General features: G+C 38.1%; 1 protein-coding gene across 1 annotated transcript in view; it reads right to left on the bottom strand.

Moving 5' to 3' along the window:
* Positions 1 to 26,578, bottom strand: part of GREB1 (growth regulating estrogen receptor binding 1) — a gene marked incomplete at both ends in the record, with an annotated part of 54,852 nt that overhangs the window by 4,909 nt on the left and 23,365 nt on the right. Inside the window, 14 exons of the mRNA XM_082299326.1 lie at positions 1,659 to 1,877; positions 3,458 to 3,632; positions 4,455 to 4,659; positions 5,792 to 5,953; positions 6,683 to 6,825; positions 8,539 to 8,697; positions 9,440 to 9,542; positions 16,041 to 16,621; positions 18,673 to 18,762; positions 20,556 to 20,755; positions 21,411 to 21,526; positions 23,074 to 23,413; positions 24,540 to 24,676; positions 25,262 to 25,454. Coding sequence (XP_082155452.1) covers positions 1,659 to 1,877; positions 3,458 to 3,632; positions 4,455 to 4,659; positions 5,792 to 5,953; positions 6,683 to 6,825; positions 8,539 to 8,697; positions 9,440 to 9,542; positions 16,041 to 16,621; positions 18,673 to 18,762; positions 20,556 to 20,755; positions 21,411 to 21,526; positions 23,074 to 23,413; positions 24,540 to 24,676; positions 25,262 to 25,454 — 2,823 coding nt within the window. The remainder of the gene's footprint in view (positions 1 to 1,658; positions 1,878 to 3,457; positions 3,633 to 4,454; positions 4,660 to 5,791; positions 5,954 to 6,682; positions 6,826 to 8,538; positions 8,698 to 9,439; positions 9,543 to 16,040; positions 16,622 to 18,672; positions 18,763 to 20,555; positions 20,756 to 21,410; positions 21,527 to 23,073; positions 23,414 to 24,539; positions 24,677 to 25,261; positions 25,455 to 26,578) is intronic.

Here is a 26,578-nt window from a genome sequence, read left to right as displayed (position 1 = left end):
TAGATTAAGCAGAATGAAGCCAAACATCCCTGAACTAAATTTGACCCATTTAAAAAATATGATGGAACAGAATAAAAGGTAAGCTCCTAAAGCTGACTAAATTCAAATACTCCGATCTCTGGAAAATTCAGACTCAGTTCTCCATTTTGAATACATTTATTACAAAGGAAACAGGATGATGTGCAGAACCACTGCATTGACATTTAGGGCTTGAGTTTAAGCAAACTGAGCAATCAGTGCAACAGTTGGCATCAGTGAGGAACATGGCATTCAATTAGAGGTTTTTAAAGTTTTGTCTGTGATCTTAGCAATCCCTGACTGACACTGTCTCTGTGGTTTAAAACATACTTTTTCCTTGCCCAGGCTTGGAATGTCATACAATACTTCACACTCAGCAGTACCCACACACTGGATTACTGTGGGCTTTGAGTGGTTCAAAGACAGAGGCAGGAAATCGGTGCTGTGATGTGGCATTCCTGACACTTTAACATTGTTGCTTGCACTCATATAATTTTGCTTTATTGTCATTGCCTCCATTTGCCCTTCATACATAATGCTTCATACAGTAACACAGTTAGGCAGCCCAGGAGCACAGTTCTGTACCAGGAGATGAACAGGGGCAAATTTAAAATGCTCTTTTAAAGTGTCAGGCTGGTGACAATAGAAATATACATCATCTGTTTATTCACAAAATAATGAAAGCAGAATGCTTCCCTGCAGTTATAAGTAAGCTTGGACTTCAAAAGGTACCTTCATGGGTTAGGAGAGTTCTTCTGAAAAGCAGTGACTTGCGGGGATTGAAGAGTTCAGTTACCTGAGTGCAGTTGTGTAGAGCCATTTAAATTACCTGGGCTATCCCACCTGGCTTACAGAAAACCACACAGATTTCATGTCATACCTGCCAGCCCCATATGGATGTCTTCTATATTCTAAGGTGCTGAAAGACTAGTTTTAGACAAGTGAATCCCACCTCTAGTGATATGTCCCTCAGAAAGCGGGGGAAACCCACCATTTATTTCAGTCAGATCAGTGAAATTCTGTGAGATTATGAACCTAGTGAAAACAGTTCTTGTAACTGTGGTAATACTGTGTATGACAAAATTATAATCTGATATATCCTAAGTGTCACAATAAATGAAAAAGTGTGATTTCTGAGACAGCTGAATGTGAGAAACAACCACCAAGAACAAGACTTTTTTATTATTTTCTTCTGATTGTCCTGATGAGCACACATGTAGTATGCTGCAGTGTTGTGCTACTCAGGGTAAAAAGTCCATATATATATCAGAACAAGATTTGGCTATGCACCATTCATCCATACATCCCTGTTTCCTATGGAAGGCAGAGCAGGCAAGCAGACAAGAGGGGAAGCACAGTATTTACTGTATCCAAGGCCACTTGGAGTAGACCAATACTGCATGGCACACTGCTGAGTGTGTCTACCCTGTCATACAAATATGACTGTTTTAGTGGAACTATAGAAATTAATGTCTTTTTCCAACTTCTGGCAGCTTGGGAAGGATTTGAATCACCAGTAAGAAAACAAAATCTGTCTGCATGCCATTCACAACCTCCCTAAAAAAAACAACAAGAGCTTTTGTAAAACTTCCTTTATTTGGTTCATTATCCCTATTGAAAGGTGCTAGTGATTCACATACCTGTTCTGATTGTACTGTACATTCTGTGTCAGATCCACATTCAGCATAATGAAGTCATGCACATGGCAGCAGGAGAATGGTTCCTTGATCTCAGCACTGTTTGTTTTACTGGACCATTTCCTCATCCCAATTAGGGCATAATGAGTGACATTGGGAGTTGCTTCAATATGTTGCAGAATTTGCTTCAGGGAAACATTCCTTTCAGTCCATGTATAGTCACTACAATAATTATGAAAATGTGTTAATTTAAAATATGTAGAGAACACTGAGAATCTCTTTCAGGTGAAGAGCAATTCTTAACAGTTGGAAGTTGTTATAACTTTCAGGTAGATAACTCCAGTGTTGTCTTTACTGTATTTTTTTGACTCTCATTCTAGTTAAAACTTAAAATTAACTGGTGCTTATGTGGTGGGGACTGGTATGACAGATCTGAAACTTAGTCTAGATCTCTCCAAACATTCACTCAGATACATAAATCTTTAAAGTTACCTAGATAATATTCCAATGAATCTCGGAGGGTTGCTGACTTGTGCCATAACTTAAGCACAAAGTATTAAGATCCTTCTAGCCCACCCCTAGAGTCCATAAATCTCAGTTGTCATTGAGTTTCATTCTCTAAAAATTTGCTGTAAATTCTGCATGGCACTGTGACACTGAACCGTGCCATAAATCAAATCTCTCCTGATGGGAGAGGATATTTTAGAAGTCCTTGCAAGGAGTTCGCGAGAACAAACAGAGACTCTTCCTGCAGTTTCACTGCTGCCAGATAGTTCTTTATTAAGTCTTATCAGAGGAGCAGAGCCACTAGCGTGACCCAGGCATAACACAGAGCAGTGAAAGAAGGAGAGAAGTGTGTGTTTATCAAAATTTACACAGCCTTTTAAAGATAATTTAACCAATGGTTGCTAAAAACGTACATTATTTTCACTTTCCTACCAATTATTCAGTAACACAGCCAGGAACTGCAGAATTTTTTGTCCAATCATCCCAAATTACTTTTACTGCAGAATAGTAGAAGAAGAAGAAGAAGGTTTGGAGAACAACAACAATCCTCCATTTTGATGTTTTTTGCTCTTATCTATTTACTGCAAAGAGAAGCCTAAAACCTCTAAATTTTTCACCCTGTGACAATCTTACATAGTAGTCTATCACCAATTCACACCATTGTATTTTCTAGTTCTTGTCTGATCATAGGCAGTTTTTTCCAAGGTTGGAGGTTAAAACAGTGCTGTTCAGGGGGGTAAAACCCCTTCAAAACAGGCAGAGAAATATTCTCAGCACTTTGGGTTCCTACAGCACTGTTCATGGAATAGATAAAAATATCTAGCACAAAAAATATTCTAAAGTAATGAGAACAAAAATACTAGTTCAGGGCTTTGGGGAACTTAGAGCCACACAGACTGGGACTCACAAAAGAGCCAAAGGAAATCAGTTGCACCACTTGAACAGAATTGTCATTTAGCTTCCCTAGAAAAATTTGATGAAAAATGTACATGTAAGTGTCCATGTTGTCCAGTGTATCAGGGAGCATTTACAGAGTTTGAAATCTGCAGTCCAAGTAACTCTAGCTTGGACAGCGATGGCTGCAGGGCACATAAATCCTTAGGGAACAGGAATGGAAGACAGGCACTACATGGTGCTATGCAAAGACAGATGCCTAGGAAAGTACTCTCCTTAGGCAAATAGAATTCTCTGCTTGTACAGGGTAGAAGCTGTAGCATAGCAAACATAATTTCAAAATTACACACAGAGAAAGGTTAAAAGAAATCAGATGAAAAAGCATATATTACACTATTTACCTTTTCCTGTCTCCTGAACAATCAACTTCTACTGCATTCCACATAACACAGGAGTCATCCGAAATGACAATGAAAGGCCAAATATCCTGGGGTTTTATCCCCAGCTCTTCCTGCCGATTCCGTTCAAGCTCCAGGTTATGATAAGACAACTCTTTTATCAGGAAGTGTGCAGCACCTGAAACCATGGGCATAAACCATCAGATTAAAAGTAGGGGCAGAAATAGTTTGCTTTTATCTCAGAAGCCTTTTGAAGTGACTATTTCTGCAGACAAGGGCATGAATCACTCTGGAGGTTTTAACACCCCAACATCACCCAGAGCCCAAAGCCTTGGCTTTGTCATTTGCCAAGCAAGTGACTTAAAGAACCACATTGGGAAGGATGCAAAATGAATTTTGACTTCTGTGGTAAAGATTTGCTAGTTTCTTAAGGATTTAGTAACTACTTCTTTTAACCTAACAAATATTTGTGTCCACTAGCATCTCGTAGTGCAAAGAGTTAGAAATGTTGACTGACCAGCTTAATGACATGGGAAATTGTCCCTGATGATCTGCTTTGAATGTTTGCCACTACTGCTGTATATAAGTTGTTCCAGCAGCACAAGCAAAGAGCCGAATATTTCACAGGTGTTACATTAGCAGAACCTACCTCAGGGATGTACCCAACCAGAGCATCACTGCCCATGCAAATGATACGCAAGTTATTTCCACAAGGAAGCAGAGTCAGTAAGTCCATCTGATTTAAAAACCTCAGCTTCTTTCAAAGACAATAGAAGAGAGTTAAGTATTTCTAGGGTGCAACACATTTAGCTTGTTTTAGGTGTCCTGAATTAAGAGAACTGTATCTTCAGCTGTGACACATTGTCTTCAGGAGGAATCCAGATCACCAGATCAGACATCCTAGCTGCAAGGTGTGTGTCTGCATTTCACTGCTGAGTAACAACACCTCAGGGGCCCAAGTTGCATGTCCACATTTTTTAGAACTTTTTGTTACACTTACCTACTCCAGCACTGTTGAAAATGCTTGGAAGAACAAGCATGATGTGGTTGGGCCAATACTTCTTATATATGGCCATTTCATACTCCTTGACAACTAAAACATGCAAATGGCTGGCTCCATCCATTGCATGATATAAATTGAAAAGCCCATGTTCATGACGACCAGTGGTGGGAGTAAAAGTGGGGCTTTTTATGTAATCTTCACTCTGTAGGTAAGAAGAAGTGTGAGCTTCTGTTTTAATCCAGAGAGAGAAAGCAGAAAAAGATTCTTCAGGAGAATAAACCAGATCCACTGACACTAGACAAACAGACACATTTTAGATTTCCTTGATAGGAAAATACGAATTTTGTAAGAGTTGGAAAAAAGAAAACTCTATCACTTGGCTTGTTTGTGTCGAATTTCCTGTGTGTTCACTCATTGGAAGAAATAACTTTCAGGGATGGGACTACGCGATTACACGAATTTATTGTATTAAAATAACAAAATGCATCAGTCAGGGCGTGAGGCTTTACAATACCTCCGAATAATGGTGAAAGTCACAAGATTTAGAGTTAATTTATAACTTTCTAATCCAATAGGCACTTAAAACAACACTTTGTTTTGGATTTGTGACCTATCACCTGTGGCACTTCTCACTGCAATGCAGCTGCGTTTTGACCAATAAATTCTCCTGTCACATACACACAGATGTCTCTCTTATACCATCTACGTTCTTAACTTAAACTATATAAAATCACACTATTATATTTAAAACTCTCCACCAGAACACCCAGCGTACATTTTACTTATAACTATAGGAACACAGGCTTGTAATCCTTTTGCTTAAGATCTATAAATCTCTATCAATTAAGCCAGACCTAGCCTCTTCCAGGGTTGTAAATCAAAGCCTCCTTTAACTGCAGGAGTTTCTACTCCTCTGTCTCCCACAGTTTGACTGATGAGAGTGTGGCAGAATGGACAGGACTGCTAACCTTGACCTGCCAAGTGCACAGGTACCTTGAGGCTAGACATGGAAAAGGATTTAGGTCCATATAAGACAGTAAGAAACATCTTACACCAAAACTACAGTACAAATCTTCTGACTGGAGCAAGTGAATAGAAAAAGAACCAAAGGATCAACCTTGATAATGAGCAAAAGAAAGAGCTTATTGGTGGCTCGAAAATTTTTTTTCATGTATCCCACTCTGGGAGAAAATACAAACTTAGTATGAGGACATCTTCATTGTCTCTTGACAGTAGGAGTAGCACTGTAGAGAATACTAATTCAACAAATTTTGAAATTGGTGGTGTCTCTCTCCCATATATGGCCATAAATATAAATAAAAATATCCATTTACCTTATCTGTGACTAGTGGTAGCCTCATGCTTTCCAACTGTCTTCCTGGTTGGCTAAAGACAAAATGATGCTCCTTTGATTTTGGAATGATAAAATGCAGTTGGATCTCTTCTCCCAGCATAGAATAGGAAAAGGCAAATGCATGCAGAGTGGACTCATAAATCTAAGGATGGGAAAAATAGGATCATTCCAGTTAAAGTCAAACTACAAGGTCTCAGTGTAGTTTATATACATTTACAAAATTTCTAAACAGATTACACTCACTTATTGTATGGCATTGGATTTTACTTCATTATTCATAAGTGTTAAGCAACATTCCCTAGGCTACATCTTACACTAAAAAAAAAATACATTAAAGTGTTCCCTCTTTTGAAACAGTTGTTTCAGCTTCATCTTGCAGATTGTACCAACATAGGCTACTCTTGGCTTTCAGAAATACTGACACATAAAAGCCAGTATTTGCATTGCCGACACCTTCTTCCTCACATTATAATAGGCAGGAAATTGGAGAGTTACTCTCAGTGAGAGCAAGTTGTACACCACACATAGACTGCTCGGTACTGGACTACTCCTGTATCAGAAGTAGCACCTGTTGCAGTTACTCAGGTGCAAAGTTTACTGGGAAAGTAGTTTTAACTTGTAGTACACATGCAGATCACAGCACTGAATAAACTAGTGTAAATGACACAAGGATCAGTCCTCTGATTTCCCCAAACCTGCAGCCTGGTCAAAGCAGGCAAACCTCAAGAAATAACAGTATCTGTAAATCAGCTGTAAGTGTACACATATACAACTTCTAAGCCAATTTAAATACAGTGAATGTACACAAACTATGTTTGCATTGTGTCTGCTTCAGCTTCTGATCTGCAGAGCAGCATCTGGAAATCTTTACCTGGTACCTGGGATTGAAACCCATATACTGATGACACTGTTCACAGTGATGGTAGGTGTTATATGCTGCATATTTGGACAATCTCATCCTAGTTGTCTGGTGGCACGTGTACATATCTTCCTGTCTCCTGCTCATTGATCTGTCTATTAAGAAATGAAACAAATTAAATGTAACATATATTCAAGGCTAGAATGCACTCTCATGACAGACTGTTTCTGTCACTGAAATCAGATTCTAGGAAAAATGGCAATAATGAAACATGTACAAAACAAACTGTGAATTCATTCTGAGCACAGTATATTTTATAAATTGCAATGTACAGCAAAGGGAACTACAAAGAAGTATCTACAAATTCATGATTATGATAATTCTGTACAGATTTCACATAAAGCTGAGATGTAAGCAATGCCTGATCATTATAATTTTCATTGTTGCTATTATTGGTTGAATGCTTACAAAAGCAATAAATAGTAAAGAGCCTTATGGCATTTGCCATTCTGTGACAGACATCGCAGTAGATTATGTGAAATGAATTCGGCAATTTAGTGACGTTGCTCCTTAGTGTATATCCATATTTTTCAAAGGGTCTCCTTTGTGAGAGATTGAGGGAAGATGAGGTGTATTTTCTGCTGAAAAGGACTTTGTTATTTCATCTTTCACTCAGATTTTCAGCATTAGATTGGATTGCTCAAAGCTGTTCCTTGTCTTGTTAAGTTTTAAAAATCAACAAGAACAGACTTTCCATGATCTCTCTGGGCAACCTGCTCCATGGTTTGACCACTTTTATTCTGAAAATATTTTTCATTATAATTGTCATTTCCTATATTGCAACTTGTGTCTGTTGTCTCTTGTCCTTATGCTGTGTATCTATAATAGTTTGTGTCTATAAATTCCCATTAGGAAGTTGAAGACAGCAATCAGATGCACCTGCTAGACTTCCCCAGATGAAACAAACCCAATTCACTCCAATTTTCTTCATATCTTGGTGGCTGCTCACAAGCCTCACTTCTCTACGTCAACATCTTTCTCATATTGGGAAGCCAAGAACTTGACAGAATACCCAGACGTGGCCTTAGAGTTGCCATCACTGAAGAATCACCACTTCTCTTGACCTGTTGCTAGATTATTAGTAAGCCATTAACCCAGTGGAGAACTGGTGACTCATGTTCAAATTGTTGTTGATCAGGACCATCAAGACACCTTGATCTAAGTTCCTGTCTATAGAGCTGGCCCCAGACTTGTACAGTTGAAAAAAATTATTCTATCTCAAGTGCAAGGGGCACGTTTGGTGAAATGTTCAACAGGATCCTGTTCCTGAGGTTTCTTCCTGGAGGTTCCACTTCTCCAGCTTGCCAAGGTCTTTGTGAATGGCAGTGTTACCTCCCTGCTACCCAGTCCCATGGGCTTGTGTATGTCCAGCTGGCTAATTCAGAGGACTAATTCACAAATCAACACTCCAGGAATCTAAATCTGGATGTGGTCATCTCATGCTTTCCAAACCTAACCTAAAACCTAAAAAATATACCTATAGACACTTTTAAGTACATAACTAACTTTACCCACATAAACCATTTCTACAGAGCAGGACAATCCCACTTTATAAAACCTTCAAATACACAAACTTATTGTGGAATTAGAGCTTTTTTAATGGAAGACTACCCATATAATATTCCACAAGTCATTTATAAGGGTCATACTCTGGTACTTCATCTGGAAAACTTGAAATCCTTTTTCACTATTGCCTAGTCAAAAGCATTTCTGATATTTTAACTCTGCTTAAAAGTTTAACAGGATTCTTACATTGAAAGCAAATACATACATATATGTGTACCAATCTAGATTTTTAAAATTCTAACCTTCACTGTTTATGGTCTGAAGCTTTGAACAAATCAGACTTGCATCTTCGTATTTTGGATCATGGATAGTGTAGTCAAAAGGCATCTTCTTAAATATCTCCAAATCTGGCCACATATCTCCAGGCTGATGGTAGTATTGATCAGATTCTTCTTTTATGTCTATATTATTGAAAAATAATAATTCAGGATTTTTTTAAGCTCTTAATAGTGCTGTAGATGGTTTTGCTGCACCTATTATTCCTGCTTCATTTTTTCTTTCATTAATCTGATGACTCAGTATCATTATGCACCAAGAGGTAAACCTTTGCACAAATGTACCTCACACCTCAACACAACTCTGCCTTTTAAAAATTACCTTCACGTCCTGTCTGAGCTACAGAAATACATCTGGAAACACAGAGGAGTAATACACTGTAAATAAAGCAAGTATGGACTAAAATCAGCTGTCAGAGACCAGAAACTTTCTTCCCTCAGGTAGTCTTGTGTACTTAGAAAATATGGCATTGCTCCTCATGGTATAAAGCTGCCAAAATTTCAATCATTCCTTTTATATACTTTACCACAAAACTTCATTCCAATTCTACACTGAAAACCAGTGGCTGGGTATCATTTAATATACATAAATGCTATGTATATAAATGCTGTTGATCTCTTTCCAACAAAAACAGACATATGTTCTTTGCTTACAGAGAAGATGACTGAATTCTAAATGATGAATAATAAAATATTCTTAAGTATCAGTTGAAGATCACAGAAACTTTTTCTTACAGTATTTAAACAATGTAAAGTAATTGCAAGTGTGAATAGCATAGAATAAACATAGAATATATAGACAACTATATTTCAATTTAGCATAACAACTTTCTATTGTCTCCAGAGTATCTTTATATCAGGAACTTACTAATGTTGATTTCTTCCTCATCATAAACATCCACTTCTGTCAGTCTAATCAGCATTCGGGACAAAATACTGAGGAACTGCAGATAGGCACCTGTCTTCCCTATCTGTAAACATATAAATCAGAAAAAAACAAAAGTAAACTTTTGCTTTTCACCAGATTAATTTTCCACATATCTGGACATTGTAGCTGTGGTGAAACTGAATATTAATATTCAGTGCTTGACTATCCTTGTATTTGTATATTCCTTGACACAAATGAAATGTTTAATGCTCAACAATTTTTTTCTCTCTATGCAGGAGCCTAGCTGGAAAATGCATTTTATATCACAGGTCTAATTACAGGTCCACAGACAAGAATTTTATCTCCTGATGCTATAGCTTCTACACAGGCAATGAATGATTTAAAAATCCATACAAGCTCATAAATTGTACAAAAAAACCCTCCTTGAATTACAAGATAACTAAAGAATTACCCCAACCCTTTCATTTCCATATGATTTACCAGTACACTGCCTGCTGCTGAAGTACAGAGACTATCCTGAGGAGTAAAAATGGCAACACATCCCTGGGAGAGGGCACTTCCACTGTGCTGGGCACTTCCACTCCTGAAGGACACAGTACGTGCAACAATGTGCTGTTCCACCTCTCTTGCTGCAAATACATTATCTCCCTTCCAATCTTTTAAAATTACCTTTTTAAAGTCCATTTTAAAATTATCTTAAGAATATAACTTTCTCTTTCATTTTTTTCCCCATCAACACACTATATAAATTTTCTCACTACACCAAATAGTATTGCTGCAAGGTATAAGCCACAGCCAGTGATTTTCTCAATCGATTTTTCTGTCTTTCACATGTAGTTTGCTGATGATAACATCAAGTAAATAAGGCCATATATAAGCAGGCAGCTTTACAAACCATGATTGTGTGTGTGTGGCCTGTACAGGGAAGGTTAACATGTAGATCAGTTCCAACACATTGTGCAGCAACTGATTTCACAAAGTGGCATCAGATTTTGGATTAAGTCTATATCACTACTGAATTGAAAACCCAGCTTCACTTCCATTACTGCTGGGACATGTCAGAAGCCTAGCATGTTGAACTGCTACACAGAGTATTAAAGTTACTATTTTCCATCTACGTCAAGAAAAAATTTCATTTTCTCTCAACCCTTGAGGAAGGGAGGCTTTAAATTTGAAGCAAGAGATCAGACATTTGTTTTGGTCAAAGCTCATTGTCTGATGTTTTTAACATATCAGATTGCAGTTTGAACAGTTGCTTGCAAAGGGTGTATAAGGGTATCATTATCCCTGTTGATAAGCAAATGTCAGTACACAATTCTCTGTCATCCTGGAACAACACATTAAAAAAAGTGACTTTGAATCGAGGAAATGACAGCATGGACTATAATCAGCCTGTGGACCAGATGTTTCTAACTCACAGTTTTGTTTTCTATGCAAAATCCATTGAAACTAATGAGAATTTTTCCTCTGACCCTGGAACAAGGTTTTAAACTTGGCTGCAATGGCTACTGATTGATGAGCTAAAATAAAACCATCTTATTTTCCCACATTTGAACAAGAAAGAAAATACAAAGAAAATACTTCCATTTGTTTTCCTCATGTCTAAGATTACCTTTTTATTCTCTTATGAACATACTCTTTTAAAGTGCCTCTGATCATCTTTTCATTAAACACAGGGTAGCTCAGCAGTGGATTAACCGTTCCCTAATTTCAAACGAGATCATTTATCAAAAGAACATCTGTCTGTTGGGGTTCCTCCCCCCTGGCGTGGGGTCCGGTGGGAGGGGACCCTGGAGTAGAGGCACGGCCTACGGGGTTTCCCTACTCCCTGGTCAGTCTTGTTCTCCACTGATTGTTTTGTGTTCCCTGGAGGAGGACCCTGGTTGTCCCGTAATTGCTCAGTTCTTCAGCAGTCCCCGGCCATGTGGCAGGAGAATAAAGATCTCTGAAACATCTACCAAGAATCGGTCCATACTTCTTTCCACGGGCCTCGCTGACTAATGCATGTTGCAGGAGACCCCACTGCAACACGCGTCTCCTTGATATCAGATATCTATATAAAAATTGATTCTTAATCTGTTTGAAGTGTATACTTAGAATTGTCAACAGAACAACAGGCTGAAAACCTTACTTTTTCCTTTTGATATGCATGAAAATTTTATTCTATTCAACTCATCTTTTTTTCTTTCTTTGGGGACCAGTCTTTCCCAATGGTTTTCCACAATGTTGGAATGATGAGGATCCTGCTACGCGGTGCTGAGATGAAAAGCATCAGTCAACTGGCTCAAGTGTACACAAAGCTGTAGGGTCATGAGTCAAAAATGCTGGAAACCACAGGATGACAAGTGCTAAACCACTAAACTGAAACACACGTACTTACGTTACTGCATGCATCAGACCTTACCCAATCTCATTATCTGGCACATTAAAAGTTTCCAATTCAGTACTGTGAGCTTTAGGAACTGCTAGATATGAGCAATGCTGTATGTAAAAAGCTGTTGGGAACTTTCAGGAATCTCTCTCTCTGTGTTTTCAGAATGTTTCCCTGCCAGGACAGAGATTGGGCTGAGCACATGTAGCACTCATATTTGGACTCCACTAGCAGATTTGCTTGTGTTTGCTGCTCACAAAATGAATTGGTGAAAGAGAGAACACCTTTTCCAGGTAATTTTGAGAAGATTTTTTTTTTTTTTTAATTGAGAAAAGAATGACTTCTCTTTTACAATCAGCATTTACTCCAGAAGGGAAGAATCTTGAACAAGTGAATTTGTAGCATGCCCAGATAGCGAAATGCACCTTCAAAATTAATTGCACTGCTTTTTATGTGTACCATCTCTAGGCAAAACAGAAGAGTGATGCCTTTTCCTGTTCTTAAAATCAAGAGTCAAACACGGTTAGAAGGGAAAAAGGGATTTTACCTTGGTATTTATTTTAAGGCTCCTTAGGTGCACACATCCAAGTTGAATGCACTGAAATGCACACTACAATGCCCACTCCCAAAAGATCTGGTATATCATTATAGGTCTTACTAATTAGCATATCTATCAAAGATTCCCCAATGAGAGGCTCAAGTGAGCCCCCCTCCCCAAGGAGCCTTCCCCTGGATGGTTCTATCTTGGTTTACAGAATATGTTCTGGAGAGGACCTTGGGGCCTGGGGCACACTGATCCCTAGCTACGAAGCTTCTAAAATGCATAGTCTCCTAGCTGAACAAACAAATCCAAGAATGTAGGCAAAAAGCACTAAGAATACAGAAGTTGTAAAAAGGTATAACAGGGGTATAAAATAAAAGGCAAAAAATCATCATGGCATCAGTAGCACAGAGAGTCTTTCTTTGTTTGAAAATACTGAATAGCTGTCAATAAACACAACTTCCACATCTCTCCAAAGAGCCCCTGTCCCATCTGTCATTAACCCTTTTTCCAGAAGTTTGTGCACTGTAAGTAGCTGCAAAGAGATCCTGCAAGCAGGATATGCACACCTTTAAGCATAAAGCCCCGCATCTGCCCATCCTCTATCTCCCAACTGCAACAAACAGGAGATCTGAAAAGAAATTTTAAGGTGGATACCTGAGTGGTCTGCAGTTTTATATGGCTTTAGGGAAGCCAAGCACAATGCTGTGCTGATCCTAACTAGTGACTCTGGGCTAAGCATGATATACTAACAGTGACAACAACTGGTAAGGAAGTACTCTGAGCAAGGTGCTTTTCCCCATATCCTGTCTTTGCTCTGGATGCCAAAGTTGCAAACAGATTAAAAGACTGAAGGAACCTAAAACTGGGCTGCATTTTTACAGTTCCTGAAACAAAATGTACATGAGACATGCTGCTATGACAAACAGCTCTACTTTCCAGAAAAAGGTTCCTCAAATATGTGGCAGTGCTCAGTGCTTTGTAAGATAAGGCACTTGGGGGGCAACATTCCCAAATAATGGAAGTATTACTCTAATTTGTTCCTGTCTACCTGACATTCGAAGACAGAAGTCTGAAGAATAGGACTTGGAAGAAGAAAATCCCAGAAGACTAAGAAACAAAAATCTCAAATCTTGTAAAAACTGATGATAACCAAGGAATTTGGGGCCTGCAGAGATTTAGGGGTTTTGTTTGTATTTTCATCCTTAGTGCCAGAGATTATTTGACCCATAAAATACTAAGAACATGCATACCCTGCAGCTCTTCATTCATGAAGAGTGTAGCTGTAGTAAGAGGAAGGAATATGAATTCAAATTCTCTGCAGAAAATTTGAGGTATAAAGGTCTAGTTTTTGCAGCAAAGACATGTATTACCACAGAGGAGGGGAAAACTCTCCAAAGATTTTGACCTCTGAACTCTGCTTGCTATAGATATCATGGATAGAGTGCAAACCAACTAAGAATCTGAGAGAGAACATTCCAGTCAGATAAATTGCATGTGTGCTTCTATGCATTCATGGAATGACATCCAAAAGTGCTGTTGTAGAAGGTGTAGCAGTAATGAGCTTCCCTTTTTAACTTGTTCCATATGCTGGACACCAGGACTAGAAGCACTTTATTATTCTTACATGTTGGTATAAAGTATCATCCAATTTCAGGCTTCACTTTTGGAGAAATATGGCGAAAGGGGAAATAATTCCATGAGGCTTTTCTGTTTTAATTTCCAGGTGAGACAGTTCTTCACATACCATGATAGTGGTTTTCAAACTGTGGCCTGTGAATCAATGCTGATTTGCAGAAAACATGCTGATGATCCACAAGCACTTGGTCAAATATTGATGGCTCTTCTCGTTTCCACATGCTACATTCTTCTAAAACACAACTAGTAATAGATGTATTAAGTATTTCCCTAATATTTTTATTACATAAGCTGAATGGTATATATACCCATTGTAATAAGATTTTAATAAAAGTAGAGTAATAATATGGGCAGCAGTTTTCTTCTTCAGGAAGTGTCTTAAGACATGCTTGCTTCATTCCCTGGATGTGGTGCCACAGGACTGAGCTGTGCTCACCAACAGGTTCCACGCTTCAGGAAAATGCTAGCTCTAAATTGTAAAATCCAGTTAAAAACCAAACATATGAAACCTTGATTTGCAGTTTGGGGAACTTTAAGATGAATGTTCTGAAGAAAAAATATTTGAGTGAATTTAGAATTCTGTATAGGCATTTGCTTGGGTGCACCAGGGACTAGACATCAAGTCATAGATATGATGCATATTGCTCATTGTGATGCATATTAAATTATACTCACTAACCAATGGCTTCACTTCCATGACATGAGCTAATTTACAGATAAATTATTCTATACCTATCCAGTTTTTCCTGCATTTTCTAAAGTCTATTGTAAAAATAATGCATTTGTTGCCTTCTAATGTACATAACTGTCCTTGTAAAACATATCAAGTCTTCCAACAAAACACTTTGACCAGTGCGTAAGGTAAAATGTCTCTGTGAGAGAAGGGTGAGCATATTTTATTACTAATTACCCTGATAGTGAGAATTATAATTTTGATTCACTAATGTGCCCAGTTTTCTTCCTCTGTTGAATTAGTATTTTTAATTTTAACCAGAAAATTGCTTCCTGATTTAAATTTTAGTACAGGAATTGCTTCCAGATAAAGAAAACAAGTACTTCCTAATTCTTTTGAAGATACTACTCTGGCAGTCTTATACTTTCTCTGACATGTTACCAACATTCATCCATGAGCTGTTTAATAATTGTTTTCATTTCTGCCTACACTTCTTGATGCAGGAAGTGTTAAGTCCATGTGAAAGGTTAATATTATTCTTTGGGTTGATGTTACAATACTGGAAATATCTTTGTCTTGGTTTGCACTTATCCCGTTTGACTTCTGAGGTTCACAAGAAATATATCTGCTCTCAGTAGGCACAGGGCCTCTTCCTATCTTGTTGCTTCATACTTCAGTAAAACATGAGAGGCACAATACTACCTTTAGCCTGCAATGTGCACTTAACTAGGAGATGCCTTGCTCAGGATAAGTGCTAAACATTCCTAGAGAATTAAGATGAGAATTAACTTCTTAGAACTAGACCCATTTCCATATATCTTTTCAAAGTAATTTAAAAACTCCTGGATCAGCTACTCATCTTGTTAATATGGTTCTGCTACTTTGAACTGGCCTTCTTGCATGTATTATTTACAACAGCTTCTATTTCTGTCTGCTGTGCAAAGGAAACAAAATAACTTAATTATAAAGTCCCAGCTGCTTTCAGATTGATCACAAGAAAGTGGCTTTGTTAAGATCTTTGATCTTTATTTAAAATGTAAATGCATATCAACTTTAACCAACTGAAATTATAAATTAAATCTATCTCTTGAGCAAACTATCTTTAAAACATTTTAATGGAGAGAGACTGACAGAAAATGAACATTGCTGCAGCTTCTCTGTATTGGAACTCAGGCTAACAGTAAAGAAAGGAAGATATTTTTTATCAGAAGGGATTAGGAAATAAAATACAAGTAATTTACTCTCCACAAAAAAACACGCCTTCAAGTACGAATAATAATAACTAAATTTTTTTTCTGAGATTATGATAAAATCAAACAAAATAAATCAATGATAATACCTTGTTCTTTTTACACACCTGTGGTGGCCCACTGAGCAGCAGCCTCCTTGGGTGAAAGGTGTCCATTCTTCCCTCATTTCTGTTGTTGTAGTCCATATGGATTGGCTTGGGAACTGTCCATTGGCGGTAGTATAGAGACTGCTCTGTGCACGTCATCATCTTACTCATAAGAGGACGAAAAGAACTTGCCCACATAACAGAATGGTAAGGCAAGAGGGAAGAGGATTTGGGAAGTCCACTGCTGTCTGTAGAAGTAATAATGTCATAAACCAGTTTGGGCAGGAAAACTATGGGAGGCTGTTTTGATGCTTTGGTCATGGAGCATTGAGAAGTCTGTAGGATGAAGGAGTTATGAGTAGGTGCAGAGGAAGAAGAAGAGGAGGAGAAAGGTGAGGAGGATGATGAGGTGATGGAGACTTGGGCACTTTTTATGTTTTGTTTCATATCCATCTGTTCAGTTACTGGTGGCAAGTGTTTGCTGATTGTTGTTTGTGCCCCCTTGTCTACTTTCTGCTTCTGCCTTTCATAGTTGTTTGTAGTTTCTTCCATGCTGTTGCTTAGGGCTTGGGGAGAAGATGACTCAGTGCAGAATGCTGTAACTAAAACAAAATTTATATTTCAACACAGTGCAAATATCTCTGCTAGTCAAGGCCACAGTTAAATAAAACACAGCAAATAATCATCTCGATACATTGTCCAGCAAACACTGCAATCTTGCTCCTCTTCTTGCTTTGACCTTCCTCATACAGGAAGCCATAATGGAACTAGTTTGGAGTATTCATTTCAATGCAGAAAGTGGCTTTTAAAGTACTGAAATGCATAGGAAAGACGTCAGTGATTGTCCTATCCTCTGTTTCCTTCATACATTCCTTGCTTAAGGTGTTCACCAGATAATTTAATCACTCAAGACAAATACAAAATTGCTGAAACCATTGTTAAAATGAATTAAAGAAAATAAGTATTTCCAGGCTATTACCCTATCACACCACACAAGTCTACACAGACTGACATCTAAAAACAGTACTCTGAGTCAGCTCTGCTCTGCCACCCATGTGTGTGTCACTGCAGAACTTAGGCTAATCTAATAAAACCTGGCAGCTATCAAGTCCCTGGTGCTACATAATGCATTAGTGCATTCATACAGCTTTGGGTCAGCTCAGAGAACATATTGAACTCATGAATGTTGGACTCGAATATGTGATGTAAATACACCTCACAGACAATTGCTGATTTTCTGAAAGCTGTATATTTTTACCCTATATATTTTAACTATAAAGATTTCTTGAAAGTTTAATACATGTTAAGTGGTTCCGAGCATCTTTAATGCTTAGTGAAAGAGGACACGCAACTAGTTCACAGTCTTCAAAGTAGACTGAGAACTGCTTGTGGAATCAGACTACACAAGGTATTAGAAATATCTCCCTAAGACTGACCATAGATTAAACCAAATTTCCTCTCATGGTGAAAACAACTGTCCTGGCTCACAAAAAAACCCCACATTTTGAACGAACAAAAGTCAGTAATTTCTCTTGATTTCAAGAAATAGTAAGATATCCTCTAACTGTCTATTAATCTAAAGTAGTCAGTAAAAACCATTAGCAATAAATACAAAAGTATCACCAGCACCATGACTGGTGTAACCATGCAAGTAACACCACTGTGACATCCCTCAAAATACCAGTATCCAAGGTCATGGAAAAAAAAGAAAGGAAAAAGATCTCTTTAACCACAGATAAACTGAGGGCACAGAGCCACAGGCAGGCCACACGGACACTGTAAAAATTATGAGCAGCCCAACTTCAAAGAAGAAAAAACATTTTGAAAATAAAAGTGATGAAGCTTATCCAAAGTTTTCAAGATGTTTTTCCTTTTTGTAACCACCACTGTGCCTGTAGAAATCACAGCCCAATTATGCATGTCACCAAGTTGCAAACAACAATAAGATCAAAAAGAATTTACTGTCACTGACAAAAAACCAGTATGTTTTAAAAAGCTTCATGACATTGCAACTTTTAGGAAGTTATGGCACAATTTATATTCCTGACTTTTTTTCAAGTTTCCTCTTAATATTATCTACATTAAAAGCAAATAAAGTTATCAGACAAAAGAGTTGTAGTAGTTCTCAACATTCCCTCATGCTTTCTACATCAGTGTGCATATTAAAAAGAAACTGTTTAAAAAGTTATCCACCTCAAAAAGAGCTTCCAAACAGTGTAAAATTAATGAGCGAACATTTTAGAGCAAAACCAAAAAGTTAAAAATACCGATGAGAAGGAGCATGCTTTTTCTTCCCTATATTAAAAAAAAAATTAAATGTGAAGCATGTTTCTTTTTTCATAAATTGTCATAGCTTCAGTGAACACACACAGCCATCACAGTACTAACCGAGGATTTATACCTCAGTGTCACATAATAAAGAAGCACCTAGTTTATGCACCCCATCACATGATAATTTTTCAAGCAAGAAAATATCCAGTTTTCTATATTTCAGAAGTCTAATTCTTACTTTTTTTAAGTCATCTTAAGTGATCCCATTAAAATTGGCCTTATCAAAACCTTAGGGATTTATGCCTTTTATTATTTATCTAATAAGCTAAGGTCTCTCTTATGTCCTAAACTTAAATTAACAGAGATGATCTTATGGTCTTACTGGAAGCTTTTGAAGAGAGAGATGAAGATGCAGAGTCATGGGAACGTGATCTTTCTCTTTTCATAGGACTTCTCTTTTCTGAAGTAGAACCTGTTTCATGAATGATAGTAAGGGAAAACAAAATCAAAATATAATTTAGGTAAGCCCGCAAGTCACAGCTATATTGTCAAAGTAAGGAAATGTACACAAGGGTTTGTGTGGGGTTTGTCCTCATCCTGACACTGTTTTCAGCATGGAGAGTATCTGTTCCTACCACATAATATTGGATCAGCCTACGGTCTAATTTACACACACTGAGCTGCAATAGCTTCACAAAAATCAGTGCTGCAACCAGGAGCTGGTAATATCTAGGCCTGTCTCAATCACAGTTTCTCTTCTGACCCATGTCTTACATTCCTCACTAATCCAGTGTCAGGGAAAGCAGCAGGCAACAAGCTCTATTTTTGTCAATGTATTATGAAATTACCTCCCACCCCACACAGCTTTATGGCCAGATTATATCTCAGCTTTTGGTAATGAAAATCCATATTTGGATGGCCATCAAGGCCATTCACTTGAGATTCCTAGCCCAGGCTTCTAAGTTAAAATGTTTGTTTCTGTACAATTTTAACATGATAAACTGAGACATAAGCACTGCCATCAGAAAACATAGACTGTAAGTCTATCTTACATAGATAGACTCTCACATAGAATTGGACTCTGGATGATCATACCATACTTCATGGACTAGGAGAGCAGCATTAGACAACTTAGGAGCCCATTTGACTCAGATCACATACAATCTCAGCATACTTCAACTAAATTGACAGAATTACTCATCACAAGAAGTACTCATCACATCTGAAGCAGGCATCTGTTGAACACAGTTTGAATATGACCTCAGGTATTTCATTCCTCTATGAGGAGTACATATTGGATTAAAGAAAGTATTTTTGTTCGGCTTGTTCTGCTATCATTTTCAGTGAGTAAGAACTTCTTAGGTGAACAGTAATTGGCTTTCTTCCTCCTCAATAAATATTTGAGATTTAAATAGTTTACAGGGAGAAAAATCCCTTGTTTTCCTCAGGGACAATAGACAGTAAAGAAAAGTGTAAAGAACTAATAAATAAATGATAATGCCCATCAATTATAACTCAAAAAAAAAAAAAAAACCAAAAAGCAATTGTTCCTGGGTAAAGTATTTTTGTTGGTTTTTTACACATTTGTATGTTCTTAATTGCTTTCTTAAGAAATGATGAATTCACCAACTCTACACTGTCAATTTGAAGTCATGGGCATTTTCAAGGAGAACTCAGAAGTTTCTATGTTGAGATATATTTTCTATCCATCCTATTTAACACCTGACAAACTAGAGACTACTCAGCTGCAGTATATACAGTTTCCTTGGAAGGAATCTTTATCACTGACATCACTGTAAGCATAGGTTTGGTAGCATCAGTCAGGGACAGTTTAGTTGGAGCTGCCACAGCCCTGAGGATGGGGATTCACTTGCTGCTTCTCAGACAGCAAATCACACCCTTCCCTGCTGGGGAGGGAGAGTGCAGAGGGTCCTCTGAACAGTGAGTGTCACCGGGTGTTCCTACTCAAGCTCTACTTTGTGGCTGCTAGAACATACAGGGAAAAGGAGGAACACAGGAGGGAGCCAGAAAACAGAGAGAGGTAACAAATGCAGCAGTAAAACTGCAAGAAGTTAAAATGCATCAGCAGCAGCAGTCCCAGGCAGGCAGGGCGAGAGAACACAGGTTCTATGAGATGAAACAGAACTAAGGAGCAGAGCTCACTCAGTAAGACTAAAGTGAGAAACCCTCACCCATACATTTGTGCTTTTGCTAATCATTTTCAATCATTTTACAGCTTCTTTTATTACCAGTAATAAATAATACCTTCTGTCGCTATTTCTTCATCTTCATTGTCAGTACTGCTTAGTTTCTCTGGGTCACTTTCTAACACATCATTCACAACTGCTTTCTCTGTGTGAATTTCTGAGCTCACAAAGTATGCTGCCAAACCAAGTTCCTGCTCCAGGGTTGTCCTTACCAAAGAAGATGAATTTATTAAACGTAGGTCACAGTATCTCAGTGATCTGGAGAGAAACAGGAGGAGCTAGGATGAAAACTTACTGTAATCTACTGCCTTATCTCTTTTAGAAACACAGCCAATGGGGAATTTCAACAACAGACAAGATAAATCACAGTATTTTGTGCTTAATAAGATTACCACCCTGGTGCATACACTTTTCCTACTGCACTGAACATTAGCATCAGCATAAGAAAAAGAATAATCATTTGGATTCTAAACCTAACACACAGAACACAATTCAGTTGAACATACAAAAGCATTTAGTGCTCCAGGGCATCCTGTCTGGCTTCCAGCTGCCATTCCAGAAGGCACTGATCTCTCCACACATCCTGGATTCATCCACACATGCAGATTTCTCAGCTACCCTAAGAAATCTAAGCAGCTATACTTCTTTTTTTAACATACCCATTCTCTCCTCTAAACTGGGATAACTCTCATGATAGTTTTGGAGCTATTTACACCTTGCTATAAACATAAATTTATTATCAATAATACAGAGTTTGTATTTATGATATAAAAATCGCCCCCAAAATGGCAAAGAAATGCCTCGACACTGAAATCTGTTTTCCTCTCACACAAGTAATCACACAGTTAATCTTTAACTATTTGATAAGCAATGGATAAAAAAATGCCACTGAGAAAAGAGTGGATCTTCTTACCGTGGCAAAGACTCCCCTTGTGGATCCATCCCACTAAATATTAATATGCAAGGCAAACCTTCCAATTCCAAATAGGTCTGTGGCCTCCAATCTACATCTTCAATTTTCTGCCAGATCTGTATAAGGTAGAGAAACCCTGTTGGATATATGTTGGACATATATATATATCCATTTGAGATATATCTATATCAAATAAAAAGACAGAAAGACATACTTTTATCACCCATTATAATAATCCACTTGTACAGTGGAAGAGAAGCCCCACAGCAGAGCCAAATTCAACACAGATAGATCTCACAGTTCCTAGAGCCTTACAGGCAGCAATCTGCCTGCTGTCAGTCTGAGGACATTGGGACAGTATGTTCCAGCCTGAAAAGGCTCCCAGCTTCCAAGCTGCATAGGCAGCACTGAGACCAGGGCATATGGCAAATATGGCACAACGGAGAGTAAAGCTGAGCAGGAGTTTTGGGGGAGAGAAGAGAGTACAGACACTTCCTGAGGCAGATAATATATGGATGTCTGAGTCCAAGGAAGAAAATAATCTAGAAATGAGACTTTTTCACCTTAGAGGAACAGGAGAAAGTTGGAAGTGTTCAACACACACCACTGTCCCCATTTAGAACCCTATGGAGTCTCCCACTCTCCCCATAAGCTATCGGTTTTCCTGGTAACTTTATGAGAAATCTGACAACTCCATCTGTTGTTTGACTGTTTTGCATCAGGCTATATTGCTTTACTCACACCAGTCAGTCCTTTTTGCTGTAAGACTGACCTACAGATAAGGAGTATCTATGGTAGGATCAACAGTCCAACAACTTGGCCTCTGACAGCTGTACATGTTCCCCTACTATACATGTTAGACAACATAATCAGGATGTGATTCAGAACTAATACTGATTTTTCAGAGTAAGCTATGCCTAATTAATAGCAGAATGAGATCAGCATTAGGCCTGGGATCTCAAATTACTTCACCTAACATGTATACTCAAACAGAATAAACAGTGTACCATATATCTCTATTACAACATTCTAGAATGGAAACATCTTTGCTTTGGCAACCAGATAATGGTAATTCTATGAAGAGCGAAGGAGGCTTTTTTTAAACAGGTGACCCATGACTCTGGACTTAAAGGATATATATTAATCCATAAACCAAAACATGGTTCAGAAAGCATAAAATCCTGAGCTGTGAACACCAGGGTGCTTTAGGATCCGTAACTACCATCACTGATCAGTAGGTAAATCGGTCTTCTTGCCACCTTCTGGTGACAAGAATAATGTAACTCTGAACTGGTCACTGATTAAAATCTCTTTTTTGTATTGTGATGTTTTGTGAGAAAATTCAGCTAAAACTGAATGTTTTATTTGGCTTTTTAATGTATTTCTCATAGTCTCTTCAGATAAAAGCATTTCAACTGTTTCTGAGGGTTGCTCCTGGAAGTCAAGTGCTAACCATCTTAGTTAATACTTCATTGACCACAGGCAGGACAGGAGAGGTGTCACAGGCAGCATACCTGAAATGTAAAAGTCATGTTCCTCATGGCAGTTTTTGTTTTTACTATAAGACTCCACACTTCAGCTCATGACCATAACTCTCACCAGTAAAGTCTCCCCACCTACCTATCTAATGAAGCTTCCCAGCATATGCCGTTCCACAATTTACCTTTAGTTGCTCCACAAAGTGCTTCCCAATTGTGATCCCGGAATTAGGATTTCCCAAGATTATTTCAAAGTTATCTTCAAGGGCTAGTCTTTCCCTTACATTATACAGACGCTCATATGCCACTGCAGCCAGCGGGATACATGGAATTCTCAACACTACCATGAGGCCATGGCCACTAGGACATTGTCTTGAAGAGTTTATTAGATTTTGGGTAATTTCCAGAGTTTCAACTGAGGTGTAGTTCTTCATCTGAGAAAGACCACACACTGCCATCATAGCTGCAGAGTAGTGTTGGATGAGGACAAAAGTCCTTATCACTGCACTGTGTAATCTGGGGAACCTGAAATAAACAGTGAATTAAAGAGTGAAGTTTTAAAGGCTGAAGTAAAAAAGCTATTTTTTACAAAATATAGTAACCTCAGGATTTTCTCCTGTAAAGAATCCTTCATATCTACTACACAACAGAATCTCACCAATTGCAATTGTACAGTATTTGCAAGGCATCATTTCACAATCAGAACTGATGTTGTCTCTCCATTTTTCTTAGTAAAGATTTACTAAGCAAGTAGTCCAGTAAGGTTACACCACTTTAGGTTATCCATACCTTACTGCTGTTACAAAATTCATCACAGAATATTAGCTGAGGCACTCAGTAATAACATCAATCAAAATAATATTCTCTTATCAGTAAGAATAGAATTCTTCACTGTGTGTTATTCTTAAGAGGCAGAGAGAGATGGGGTGTTTCTCTTGTTTTCTTACTGAAGCCCTGAACTAACTTACTCTTGTGTTCAAGAGGACTGAATATGTAGGCAGCAACCAATAAGCACTCCAACTTCCCAAGCCCAGCTACACCTGTCTCAATTCCCAGTCTATGGAAAGGAGATCCATGGATATCCAATAGCTTCCTGTTTTCTGATTTTCACAGAAATGAAACCCAGGTGCACAGTAAAAAGAGTGCTTGCTATGGCTTGCTCAAAAAAATGACTATGGATTGCTCAGGGTTTTTTTTTCTGATTTATGTATACCTACCACAGTGGTATGTTTAACTTCTCGTTGTGTTCCAAGTGCAGTATACACACTCTATACATCAAAATCAGCCAGGGTCAGCAAGTGATAATATTGGACAAAAGTAATAACACATTTAAAATTATGTGATGATGCAATGTTAGATTATTATAATATAGAGGTAGTTACAGGTTACAAGAGCACACTGTAAATTGGCCTAAGCAGTGTGCATGCTCATAGTAAAAGACAGCCTTGACTGATGCCACTGCAGGCCCAGTACATATTAAATAGATAGGAGAAAATACGAACAGGTGGTATGCCTTGCATATGTAAATGATGTGTAGGACAGTGAGAACCAAAACAAAAAAAACCAAAAAAACTGGGCTTCTAGCTAACAATGCAAGGCCCTAAAAAGGACTTCCTAAGTTTCCCATGTTAAACAAAGGAGGGCCCCATACCTCTTTCCCAAAGCCATGACCATTGCTTCAAAAGAGCTGTCGTACCGAAGCAGTGGAATACTATGGCCAGAGAGGGTGGATTCAATGAATTCTGACAGTCCAAAGTATTTCTTGTTTTCATGGTATAAATCTACACCCTAAAGCAAATGAAGCAACAAAAATAGAAGGGTAAAGTCTATCAATAACTGATCTACAAGTGATTAACCGTTGGTATCTTGATATACATACAATCACATTCTCTAATAAACATACATCTACTCAGACATATTAGAAAAAGAAGAGAAAGAAATAGAATTAGTTTTTTTGAGAGAATGAAAGTTTGACCCAATTTTCCCCATTCCTTTCTCTCTCCCCACATATACATATACACAGACAGACCAGCTCTATGGAATAAACATGCACACATATGATGAAAATCCATGTATGTACATATATTTATGCAGTAATGCACTAGAGACAGAACTGAAGATGATTTCCATTTATGTAGCTCACAGATTTTTAGCAGAGCTACTAAGGTTTATGGGATATATAAAAGGAATAAAGAAAAAAAAGCTCAAAAGGATAAGCAAAGGAAAAATGAACTTGCCACAGACTGAACAAGATGTTATTCAAACTTCATTCTTGTTTACAAAAATCATGGGGACTTCACAGTTTTATCGAGTACATAAGTGGAAAACAACTTATGAAAAGTTCACAAAAGCACCTCAAAGCATCCATCTTACATTGCTGTATGAAGAAGGCCAGTGGATCTCATTGTAAGGGCTGATATGAGTATGCTGTGTCTGCAGTGCATAGGGGAAGGAAGTCACATGGAGGGTCACAACATTGGGTGCCTCTTTCACCTCCCTGCAGTTCAACAATCTATCAACAAGTCCTGTCGACAGCTCTGTTTGAGGATAAATACTATGCATGGCACTGCAAAAAAAGAAACCCAAAACTCTCCAAAGTGATCGGCAAAAGGGAACATTTGTGTCAGTGAAATAGCTTAAACCTGCATGTGAAATCAAAGTTAAAGGAACTTAGGACTCTTCTTTTACCCTGAAATTGTTGCACAGAAGGATGGGAAAAGAAATGCAAATTATTTCACTGCAAGTAAACATTTCTGTGAGCCTGATAAGCTCTCTAGCTAGCAAATTACCAATCCCTTGCAGCTACCAGAGTATGAGAGATAAAGGATGAAAGGAACCTGATGTGACAGTTACCAATAGACACATAGTCCTGCAGTAACTCTGGTCAAATTGTTAGATCGATCATCTTAACAAAAGATGATTCTAACCTACAAAAATCAAGCTAGAAAAGTACAGATGGTAAGTCAGTATGATAGAAAAAGAGAGAAAAAGAAAATAGTTATTGTTAGGGCAAATCCCAGTATCACAGAATACTGACGGTCAGTTCCTTGCTCCTGTGCAAAATTTCAGTCCAAATTCATGCTATTTAATTTTTGGCATTTACCTGCCTATGTATCTTTATTAGATATAAAACATAGGTTATTAGGGTTAAGCAGCAATACAGGTACTTCCCTAGCACTCAAGGATGTTATATGAATAAATGCCTCAAAGGCTGGGACAGCTGTAAAAGACCATGTAAGTTCCTAAGACAGGGGAGTTGAACAGGAAACTCTCAGGTGCAAAGTTTCATTGAAAGTCATCATTCTCAACCAGTGGAAAAGACAAGACCTTCTCACTTCATTCACAAGCAAGATTCCACAGTTTTTGGTTTCAGAAACACTACCATGATCCCAAAGTTGGAATATGTTGGTGTTTTTGGAATTCAGAATGTTTTCCAACCTCCCCAAGAGCCTCAGAACCAGACAGCAAAAGCAGCCCCACTTCTCAGCAGGTGGGTTGTTGAGAAGCTAAAGAAACAGAGCTCTGTGAGGGAAGCAATGAGTTATGCAAGTGAGCTGATGGGGAACTTGGTAAACACCGGACAGAAACTTCTCTCTTTTCCTCAGAACTCTACCTGGCATCACTATGAATCTACAGAAGCTTTCAATTCTTACAAATCAGTGATTTTGGACAGAAAAAAAGCTAGAAAAT

Source organism: Coloeus monedula (assembly GCF_965178545.1).
Source record: "Coloeus monedula genome assembly, chromosome: 2".
Lineage (NCBI taxonomy): Eukaryota > Metazoa > Chordata > Aves > Passeriformes > Corvidae > Coloeus > Coloeus monedula.
The sequence above is the reverse complement of the archived record's forward strand: the minus strand, read 5'-3'. Positions and strand labels throughout refer to the sequence as shown.